Source organism: Lagopus leucura, unplaced genomic scaffold (genome assembly GCF_019238085.1).
Source record: "Lagopus leucura isolate 7727_CA_CO unplaced genomic scaffold, USGS_WTPT01 Super-Scaffold_100030, whole genome shotgun sequence".
Classification (NCBI taxonomy): Eukaryota; Metazoa; Chordata; class Aves; order Galliformes; family Phasianidae; genus Lagopus; species Lagopus leucura.
The window spans coordinates 1,973,036-1,984,733 of NW_024962281.1; the positions used below are offsets into that span (position 1 = coordinate 1,973,036).

Genomic DNA, 11,698 nt, shown 5'->3' on the forward strand with positions numbered 1-11,698 from the left:
TCCAAGGTAATAAATATTTAATTTCAAGTGGGAAAGCTATTTACAGATTAATTACAAATGCTCTCGATTTCTACCATTCAAATTATGCCTTGTATCCAGTACTGAATACAGTGGGGTCAGAGGCCATCCTTCCCACGACCTGCTCTGTGTCATATCAACCTGGCCACTGCTTGCTCATACAGGATCAGCCCCCTGGGCACGATCCTATAGCTGGAAGATCCCAAAGATGTTCAGGTGGACACCAGCACAGTTTCCACCAAGGAGCTGGGGACTCATCAGATGGCAGCACTGGTGCCAGCAGCTGCTTCCCACCCAGCCCCATGCTGGCACTCAGGGCTGCCCTTGCTGCATTAGATGAACCTTCACTAACAGCTCACCTTCTGATAATCTGCTTCCCTTTCTTAAAAGCTGTTTTCCTATCCACATCCCCCACAGCACGGAGGGAACAGCAGCAAGCTTTCTGCCCTTGCACTAAGCACTCATTAAGCAGTCTTTTCGTCTTGTGGATATGCTTTATTTAACTTCATTTCACCCCCCTTAGTGTTCACTGCTGTCAGATGTTTATCTGAGAATGAAATAAAAAGGTGTTTTCTTTCCTCCTTTTGATAAGAAAATAACACACACAGCCTTTCCAGCCACCTGAGCCTTCTGACCCACCTGATGCTTATTATGGTTTTTATTTCAGCTTTATTTGCGCTTACAAATAACTCCCTGCAGACCATGCTTAGACAAAGGGAAGTAAAACAGTTTAGCATGTCATGAAATCCATCTACTTGCTGCCACAGGAGCACACAGTGAGAAGAAAAAGCTTTTCTAAACGACAGAAGGTAGAAATAAGCAGAAGCAAAGCAAGCTCATGGAATAACAGCAGCACCTGCTCTGCTAATTCCTGCAGGCCTTGCATCCCCCAAACCTGGAGGCACCAGACAGGATCACATCAACGTGAGCAGTTTCACAACCTGCACTACGTGGCTGCAGCTGTTTCCAGCCCTTTCTGTCCTGTCACCCCAGGCTCTCCAGCAGTGACACTGGGGCTCCCAGCCAGGCCTGGTCCTCACTGCAGGCTGAGGATGAAGCCCATCATGCTCCTGGGCCATGCCTGCTCCATCCAGAGACAAATGGCAGCTCATCCATCATCACCATTGGTGTGCACACCACAGAGGGAGATTCTCTCCCCTGCAAGGGACGTTACACCTTGAAAACAAAGTTCTCACCAGAAAGATAATCAGAAAGGCAGAAAGAGGCTCTTGGAACCCTCTGTGCTAACAGAGGGAGATAAACAATAAAGAAAGGGTATTTGCTTATAAAAACATTTATTCCTTATTCCCCATAGGATTCTACCTCAGTGATCTTGAGAAATATGTGAAATGGCAGTCAGGATTAGAACAGACTTCAAAGCATTTATCCTCTTTAGGCAGCAAAGCTCCGAGCTGTGTAGGCAGTTACACTCCAGGGACCTCTCAAAGCTTTTCAAAATATTAGTTTGAGAGGTGGGGCACAGGATGAAAAAATCCAGACACAGCCTGGTATCATTAAGCCCGTGTACATGTAATATATGTAAAAGGGAAGAGTACTTTTAAGGTTCCTCTGGAGTCCCTCGCTGCAACAAGCTGCTTGAATTCTCTGCAGTTCAAAGGCTCAGAAACAGTAGAACTAATTACGACTATTATATTGATCAAAAGAAAAAAAAGACAACCATGCACTACTAAAAATTCAAGTGTCAACTCTCTTGTATTAAATACCCTTTTGGTATTTCCATGAAAGAGCTGTAGAAAAAAAAAAAACAACAAAAGGTTGGTCTTCAAAGTTCCCCTTCTTTCACACTGCTTCCCTTTATAATAATAAGCCCTAATGAATGCAAACTATCAAAAAAAAAAACAAAAAAAACAACCAAACCAGACAGTATACAGAGGAAAATCTTGATGGCAATTCAACAGGAGAACACGAGGTCATGCTGCAAAGCATTGCTTTGTTACCTGGGAGAATATCAGTGCCTGGTACACTCTCTTTCAAGAGAAAAGGCCAATAGTACTGAAAGCAGGAAGTATTGCAGAAATGTAGACAGGAACTGAGAAAGGGAAAAAAGAAATACCCGACAGCTGTCATAGGACTGCAGTGGCCACAGAAAGGCATCAGCTCCAGGTACAGACAACTCAGTCCCCCCAAGTAAAGTGGAGCTACAGCAAGGACTCGTTTTGTTCTTAGTTTGCTTGAGTCTCATTATTTCATTTTTATAGCGCAGAAAATAAGAAACGATGCTAAATCTCCCTCCTTGAGGGTCTGCTGAACAAGGCGACCTTTCTATTAATGATCTAACACACTAAGACACACTGCTGCTACGGCTGGCCACAGGCACAGCACCGTGACGCACGCTGTGACGGCAGCAATCCTCACAAAAAGGAGCAGCCTCCCCTTCTTTGAAGTGTCAGATGCTGCTCTCCAGTGAGAATCGCACAAGTTTTAATAACATTAGCAGAGAACCAAACCGTTTTGATAAAATGCCATTAAAGTTCTCAGGTGCATTGCCTGAGGAACGCTGTTCTGCAGAAGACATAAAGCAGATGGTTATATATTAGACTTATTTCACAGCCACCTTTTGGTGACTGCAAATTTCTTTAACTAAAAATCTAGTTTTACCAGAGCATAGATCGTAAGTCTTCAATGGAAAAAAAAATCATCCCTTCTATAAAACGTCACGAAAACTGTAGCATTCATGCCACAGAGCAGTTTTATTTGTCGAGGCTCAATTTCGGCACCTATTTCCTTCCTTTGAAAGTCAGTTAATCGAATGCAGAACAAAAGGCCCCTCTGCTCTGTATGTGAAGTGCCAAATCATTGTTTATGTGGAAATCAATGTAGTATGTTCGCTGCAGCATTGCTTTTCACAAGTCAACTACCTACTGGAAAACTGCTCTCTGAAAGACTAACCAAACCAGCATCTACAAATCAGAGCAGTTGCAGTGTCATTAAGTACAATTATTAATTCTATCTAGGTAGATGGAACAAGGAAAAAGAGCAACAGTTCACTGCCTTCTATTACAGCTTCACTCTCCCAGTAGCTGCTGTGTGGAAATGTTACACACGTCCATGCATGACACTCATGCAATTTAATGACTTTTTTGCACAGAGTCTTTTTCTGCTTTTGTAGAAGGGGAATGATGGTCTTTTTGAAGACAACATTGAGATGTCCTGCCAAGACATAATAGCCAGTTTGCATTACAGTCCCCTGATTAATGCTAAATCATGGGCACACAGAGTACTTCTGGAATAAGAATCACATTTCATTCAGGACAAACATGGGGAGGTAGAAAAGATTTGTACAGCGTTAACTGCAACTACACATAGGGAATGCATAATGTAACACACTGCTTGGTGGCTGAGGAGCCAGAAATGGATTTACTGGCAGTCATTAGTGATGGAAATAAGACGGAGTGCAGAACAAGGCTCCCATCCTGAAACACTGCTGAAAAGCACACAGAGTCCAGCACTCTCAGGAATTACATTAAGTAACAGCACTTCATGCTCTGTTTCTAACTGACGTGCAATGTACATTCATAATCCATAAACCTTCTGTAACTGTTCTTGTTTTTTGTCCCCGCACATCCACATGCACTCCCATGAAAATCCTGGCATTCTGATTTGAAGAGAAGAGTGAGAACACTGCAACATTAGTAATTAAACAGTCACAATTACACCTGAAATCAGGAAAGACAATTTCCTGTCTGCTTTCCTTCAACTGAAACCAGAATACCACTTCTTAACCCCCACCACACATGACAAGCAGCAAAGCAATAGCCCAGAACAATATTTTAAGGAGTGAATCTTTACCATACAGCGCCTTTGTACTTCTGCTTCTTTCCTTAATTGCCTCCCTTTCACACACCACCATTTAGATATTTGTAAATGGTTGTGCATTTGCTATTCTCACCACTCAAGCATGTGTCTAACATGTACCAAGTTTGGTACCAAACAGATACAAACAGCCCTTTAAGGGGCAGCTTACAGCAATTCAAAGGGTCATTTTGCAGCGTTTTCAGTCTTGTCCTTTAATATTGATGTTTATTTCATCACTAGATGATGGAATATCCTAGTTAATAAGGTTATTTACTTAAAATAACTATAAGCAAATGCAAGGGGACTCAGCCAAAGCTGACTAATGCAGTGTGTGGAAGAGATGCGTAGGTAACATTTCAGATCCACGGTCCTGCTATTGCTGGACTGTAGCAATCCTCTTACTAAGTACTTACCACAGGACTGCAGTGCTTGCCCTTAGATAAAGCAAATTCAGCACGTGCAGCTGCACTTCATGCTGGGTCTATCACAAAGTTAGACATTACGTCTGCACACACCAAGTCTCCAGGGAAGTGCTCCCTGGATCAGCCTAACTGCTGTACGATTTCCAAATGTACAGCCCTAACTCATTCAGCAAATTAATAAAAAAGGAGCTGTTCTATTAGCAGAATGATATGGCAGGGATCATTTCCCCCTTTCAGAGCATGTTTTTCCTTACATCAAGTAGGGAAGTCAAGAAAATTGCACTGACACCTAATGCAGGGTGGGTGAGCCACCGTACGTATGGGCTGCAGCACACACAGCTGTTATGACAAATATGCAGCTTGCTTTAACCACCAGGATGTCATGTTTACAGTCACAAACAGTATACTTTATTTGTAAAGAACAATGCTAATAAGAATTATCCACCTCACTTTTTTTTTTTTGTCCAGGCACAAGAGAAAAAAAGAAATCACATTACAGCTTAGAGAAAGCTTGGAATTGGTGCAGAAGTTGGAAATTTAGATTTACCCTGTCTGGTAAAAAAAAGAGAGAATCTTTAATGTGCCACATCCCACGTTATCATCTGCTCGTGCATATGGTCACCAGTTGAGATAATGACTGCCTCTGATTTTACTCACTGTTTTCGGACTTCAGATTAGAATCTCAGGTAGAGCTTCATAAATTTCCACACTGTGATCTGGAAGCTCACAGGAAGCCCGTTTCAGGAATTCCAAGTACGCAGATGTATCCTTCCTAATATAAAAAGCCAAGAACTGCCCTGCTTGATGCTAAGAAGTACTGTAAGTCACGCTGCCTTCCCTTAAAAGCCACTGCTATAGCCTTTTGTGAATGGAAGATACACTACATTTGGGAAAAAATGGTCATTTTATTTTCAGGTTAATTAACTTCTGAAGAGAATATCAGAAAACACAGCCCTCCAGCACACCATACCCAAGTTAAAAATCATCTCAGACTTCTTTTTCCCCCCAATTTGCCAAATAAGTTTTACTCTGATGTTACTCTCTGCTTCAGGCATATATCAGCATTTCCCCACCTAGATACAATTTTTCACAGTTCCTTAACTGTGACATTAGAAATCAATGCAAATTTGATTCCTGCTGGTCAGTCTGTGCCACCGCTCAGCAGAGCCAGGTGCCCCCATCCTCACAGTCCCACCGTTCATCAAGAGGCAGCATTCAGACCCAACCCAACTCCAGATGAAGGACCCTAACGTGTATCCAAGCACCATGAAGATATTCCACAGCACTCTCAACTGCGGATATGCTGACACCCAGGGCACAGAAGAAAAGCTTTTCATCTCCAAAGGGATAATGCACCAGTTTAGATTTGGAATGGTCTACAAGCAGCAGTTGCGGCTTGTTAGAGATGCCACAGATGCACGTAACAAGGAGTGGGTTATCAGTGAACAACTGAGTGATACAAAAATAAATGTAGGTTTTGTTTGTCTCCCTTCACCTTCATAAATGTTTAGAGGAGGGACAGGCTGGAACCCAGCACAGATTTTAATTCAGCTGTTTCTTTCCTTCCTTCCTTTCTGAAAACTGACTTACAGGCAGGAAGAGAACACACACACAGAATACATTACTAATAATAATTCCTAAAATAAATACCAGGACATTAGATCTTCAACTGCATATAAAATTGATACACTGCGCCTGTCTTACTCCAAGCTCATGCTCTGAAATTATGCCTCTATTTGAATTATAAGCAAAAGCTTTTATCCAAAGCCTTTGCAGTTTTGTATGTTACTTCCCAAAGAGCTCCCTTCCCAGTCAGATTCAGAAATAAAACTTTGCTGGGGGAAAGAGCACAAAACCATCCCCATCACTCCCCTGCTGCTCAGATTAAGCAGCTGCAGTCTTTAGCTGCAGCATTAAGTGAAACAACATGCAAGAACCTGCAGGTGATTAGAAGTTCCAGGAGTAACTGATGCTCCTGGAGAAGCACAGTTCAGTCTGTGCATGGGCACAGGGATGGCTCACCCTGTGCAGGAGGGTTGGCACCACTCAGATGGCTGCAGTCACAGTGCAGGTGAAGGTGACATTTATTATGTGCAGATTTTAAGTGGTGCTGGTGCCATGCAAGTAATAAGTAACGAGCAAGTCAAACAACAGATAATCTACACAGCCAAAAGCTTCCAGATGCCAATAAGAAAACTGTCACCTTAAAAAAGAACATGTTTTCAACAGCCATTAGCATAAAAATAAGTAAGACTTGGCACAGCTACACACGATACTTTGAGGCTGATTATATAATTAAAGGCATAAGGTGACAATCGTAGGCAAAAATGATCAAGGAACCCAAGCCTGAATGAGATTATTTCTACAAAATCGGAACAGCTCTGGTTCAGTGGCCCAAAGAGGCAAAATGCCCAATGCCCACCAACCTGCACTGCGACCTGGGAGCTATCAGGAACATCCAAATCCCACTGTTAGAACAGCAACAGCACAGGGTTATTCTCAACTTTCACACTATCCAGCCGCTACCAAATATGCCAGGCTACCTGCCAGCTGCACCCTGCAAAACATGATAATACAAGATTTAATGGAAGGTGCAGCACTGTGCCAGCATATTTGTGTTCCCTTCAGCGGGTGGAGTCCTGCTAATGACCTGCAGCAGTGCTCTGATGAAGCACCAGCTGAGAACTGTGCCTTCCCTTCTCATAGGAGAAACTTGCCCCAGGAAACATGGCAAGCAGCCTGGCTTCAGCACAGACAGAAAAGCAGCCTCATACTGACTGCAACAGAGGGAAAATATGAATGTTCACTAAGATACTTTGGTACAGCGCCCCAATAGCTGGAAAAAAAAAAAAAATCAGTTACTATGACCTCAGAGCACTGACTCACAAAAATGCATTTCTGAGAGCTCCTTCCCACATAAGAAGGGAACAGAAATCTCAGAACACCCCATACTTTGCCTCAGAGGCACCTCAGAGCCCTTCCAGGACTGCACAGAGCCGCCCATGAAGCATGGCCACCTCTAATCACGGAATCGTAGAATGGCCTCTGATGAAAAGGATCCTTTAGTTTCAACCCCCCCTGCTGTGTGCAGAGTCACCAGCCACTGATCAACCTCAGCACAAAAACAACTTTGCTGAATGCAGAGCAAAGCCTTTCCCATGAGTCTCACCCCAGAGCTGAGCAGCTCTATATATCCAGCAGTTTTTACACGTATTCTGCTCAGAAGGACTTGGTTCCTGATGGCTCACCCCAGAAAGCTGCAGATGCCAGATGCACAATGCTCCACGTGCAGCACCCAGGAGCTGTAGAAGTGTTGGAGCAGCCTGCAGAAGGAGCCTGAGAAGGTTCACAGTGCAAAAGCAACAGCATCATCCTCCAGGATTAATGCGGACCAGGCAAGCTGATGCTTTTCAGTGCAGTACTAACACCATCCTTTTTAATTAGGTTTCCTATTTTAGTTCATTATATGCCCAAGGAAGTTCAGACTGCCTCCACATGTTTATTGCTATTCCAATCAAGACTAAAAATATTTCAGAAAACAAATCTCTTCTCAGGAACAGCCACAAATCTGAGAGGTGGAAGGCTGAGCATCAGGGAAACATCAGTGCAGTGCTGGAAAGTTAATTTCTCATGCAGAAGAGTGTATATTGCAGTCTGTGGCCTCAAGACTTATTTTTCCCTTTATAAATGCAAAGCACAGCTGCAATAATTTCACAACAGACCATGAAGAAATCGATTTGGCAATCTGAACATAAATTAAGTAATGTTTTTGATTCAGGAAACTTGTTGTGATCTACATAGGAACAAGTATTAGTGAAGGTCAGTGACCCACAGCCAAGCGTTTGCTTTGATGAAGTTTGTAGGCATTTCAGATCAGAGCACGCTCCAAATTATTTCACCTGTAAGTTAACCCTTTATGTATTCCTAAAGCAATTTCAGAATCACTTGGAGCTTTTCCATTTGTGATTCAACGTTTTAAACGCGTGTTTATGGAATTACACATTAATTAGCAGCCACGTATTTGGTAACTAACAAACATTCCTAATGAATAAAGAGCAGCGTGGCAGGATGGCACAGACTGCAGCCTCTGAGCTGCCAGATGCCACGGGTCCCATGGATAAACAGCCACCACCAGGCAGCACAGGAGATGAACTCCCATCTGATCAAAGCCAATATCACTAGAAAAAGATCAAACTGTTTCGTTACAAAACGTATGAAGACTACATTTCCTGAAAGATAATGAATGCATTTTGAGAGAAAACAGCAGTTCTCAATTTCACTGCCCTGCCTTAAAGCTGCATTCAGTATTCAGATTCATTTTGGTGTTGCACCATAACAGCATCATTTTTTGGAACAAGCTTTCCGTGCAGTTAATTTATTAAAAAACCTGAATTCTGACACCCCTTGAAGCTATTTTAACTGCATCCTTTGTACATTAAAAGTTTTAATATTCACACCTGCTATCAATTCTGTACAAATCGGAACAAATACATTTCCAGCTTAGATCCTTTCACCTCAAGCAACATCAAGTAATTGGTGCAATAACTTCATGGTTTTTAGAGCAAGATCAAATGAATGAGCGCCTTTCATGTCTTGTAATAGTTCTACAGTTTATATTAAAAAAATCATTTGAGTAATGAATTTAATTATTTAGGGTAACATTTTCAAAAATCGTAACAAACATGCATTAGTGAGGAATGACTTCATTTTGAGATGCAAAAACACGTCAAAAACTCATTTTGCTTTAATAAGAGGGCAAAAGTGATCTCAGGCAATACAGAAACATGCTTAACATCACAGTGCCTGCATATGGTGACTCCAGATAGCAGCAAAATACAAGGGGAGAGGAGGGGAACCATTTCCTTCACAGAGGACAGAGGAGGGACACCTCAAGGGAAAAACACCTGTGGCAGAACTCAGAATTGCACAACATTCAACTCCATTCAAAGGATTGTCAGGCCTGCTAAACAGTAAAAAGCATCTTTTCCACTGCCTTAAGCTGCTGCACTGAAATTAAGCACACAAAAACAGGTATTTGTAGTTGGGAGTCAGCCAGAAGAAATGGGATTCTCCAAGTAGAACAAAAAAATCCTGAGACTTAAATAGATCTGAGTGCTGCAGGATTCCATCACGGGCTCATTGTTAGCTTGACTGCCAGCACACAAGCGTTTGAGGCAACAAAATACCCGTGTCCTTCCTCTTGCTTCCCCACCAGATCCCACTTCCAACCATTTGAGCAATCATTTAGCAAACCTGTAGTAATCAGAAACTCATTAAATAATTAAAATTGTTCCAGCATTCATCGTTTTATTCTTATGAAAATCATACTTCTGGAGCTTTACGGCTCTGCTGTCTCGCCTCTGTTTCAGCAAGGTGAGAATCTGAGCAGAAAGATCACACTGCAAATTCTGGTGAGGACAGCCTACGTGGGACACATTACAGAGCAGGGAGCAGACTCCTAACCAGCATCACCACAAGGAAAGTCAACAGGGTCACCTTCAGCACAGAGTGGGTTCAGCTGCTACACCACCACCACAAACCCAGGGCTTGAATGCTGCTGGGCATCACCACGCTGCATTGATGCACCCACCTCCCCTTTCAGGCCATGCATTCAGGTCCCCTTATGCTTGAATCAACATCACTGTCACTCATTAAGGCCACACCACCACCTCGGTATGTTCGTGATGGCTTTGTGCTTTGCAGCAGGGATCCTGTGGCCTTTTAAGCTTGCTGGTCCCCTCAGAACTACGCATGCCTCAGTTTCCCTTGGGCTAAGCAGGGAAAGGGCTTCTTCAGGTTTCACCTGAAGCCTCAGTGACCCAAACAGATCCAGGTCAGAGTTCGCTCCTTAAATTTAGCTCAATTGTCCCAGTGCCCCAGGACAGAGCAAACCATGAAGCCTTTGGGGGCTGAGACCACATCTCCAATACAACCGGGTGCACAATTTTACTCCCAGACCTACAGCTTCTCACACTTCATGGCCTCTACACAATCACTGCTTCTCATCTGACCTCCTCAGCATGTGCTTTGTACAAATACACAGATGTAAGCCCCCACTTGTTCTGTCTTCACAGTACAGAAAACCTGAGAACAGCACAAACACAGGAGCTGGAGCAGCAGCAGCCGATCTGCCGTACCTCTTGGTGCAGCCTCCCCAGGTCTGAGAGCGGCCGTCTGCTCCCATCCAAGTCCATCCATCCCCTTGTGAACGACAGGAAAGCCCCAAGCAAAACGAGAGACAACGGAAAATTTCTCGACTTCATCATTTCACGTCTGTTGAAAACAAGAGAACAGTCATGAAACAGGCTCAAAATAAAACCCAGCTCAGATTCAAGGAAGTGGCAGGAGCCAACAGAGCCCACCTCCGCTTGGTAACTGCTGGCGGGGCTTTGCAGACTCCCATGGCGCATTCAGTGAGACACAGCCTTCCTATTCTGCACCCATCAGTGTGCAGGCAATGAATTCCCATATGGCAACAGCTTTGTGAGCTATTTCCCCACAGGGCACGCTGCTCCCAGCCTGCTCCTGCACAACCCCTGCAAACTGGAGCATTGGGATTTCCAAACCTGTAATGAGCAGCAAACCATACCAAACAAGGTGATGCAACTAAGAATCATTATTCCTCTCACATTCAGAGGATGATGCTGCCCCGGGCAGAGGCTGCACTCAGAGCTGCAAGGCCAGCCAGCAGCCTGGGGCTCCAGCTGGCACACAGGAGCTGCCAAGCCTCTTCCAGATGACAGCACCTGGCCAGTGGTCCCTGACCCCACCAAAACCTGAGAGACCAACAACAATTCTGTACCAAAGAGGTCCAATGTGTTGCTCCCACCCCTCATCCATGTCAGCCTCTCCTGAGGCTGCGATTTCTCCGCTTATCCCGCTCTCTGGCAGGGAATTAGAAGATGTGAAAAGTGGCTTTTAAAGTGAGCTTGTATTTTTTTTTTTAGTTCAGAAGAATACAAATGCAAGCTACTCATAGGGTTGCCAGGTGAAACTGCTGCATGTTTGCTTATGTGCATAACCCTGAGCTAATGCCTGGAAGAGCTGCCAAGAGCATCCCAAGGCGCAGGCAGCTCCAGGAGAACAGCTCAGCCAGAGAGCTCTGCATCTCCACCAACCTGTGCCATTACTTCTCATAAAGAAAATACCAAAGGAGTCCTCACCCTAGTTCCATTTCCACAGGAGCTGAGGGAAGCTTTGACCTTTCACAGCATCTGCTAACACAGACCATAATGAAGCATAATGACCACTTAATGAAGCAGGAGATGGCATTTCTATAACATGCAAGTGACAGGCTGCTGCTTGGTTTGAGCAATATGCATTAACAAGACATGTTACCTGCTAATGGCAAAATTAAGCCCAGCTGTATTAAGTCACCGTGACATACCTTGCCTTGACAGAGCTCATTTTACAGCTCTTTCATACCGTGCATTTGCTGCAGG

The 11,698-nt window shown here is 43.8% G+C and overlaps 1 protein-coding gene across 1 annotated transcript in view; it reads right to left on the reverse strand.

Moving 5' to 3' along the window:
- Positions 1 to 11,469, reverse strand: part of FSTL4 (follistatin like 4) — a 182,702-nt gene extending 171,233 nt beyond the window's left edge. The window contains exons 1-2 of the mRNA XM_042881584.1: positions 11,420 to 11,469; positions 10,394 to 10,529 (exon numbers count right to left, since the gene is read on the reverse strand). Of these exons, the coding sequence (XP_042737518.1) occupies positions 10,394 to 10,529; positions 11,420 to 11,430 (147 nt within the window). The 5' untranslated portion in view covers positions 11,431 to 11,469. The remainder of the gene's footprint in view (positions 1 to 10,393; positions 10,530 to 11,419) is intronic.
- Positions 11,470 to 11,698: the final 229 nt, after the last annotated feature.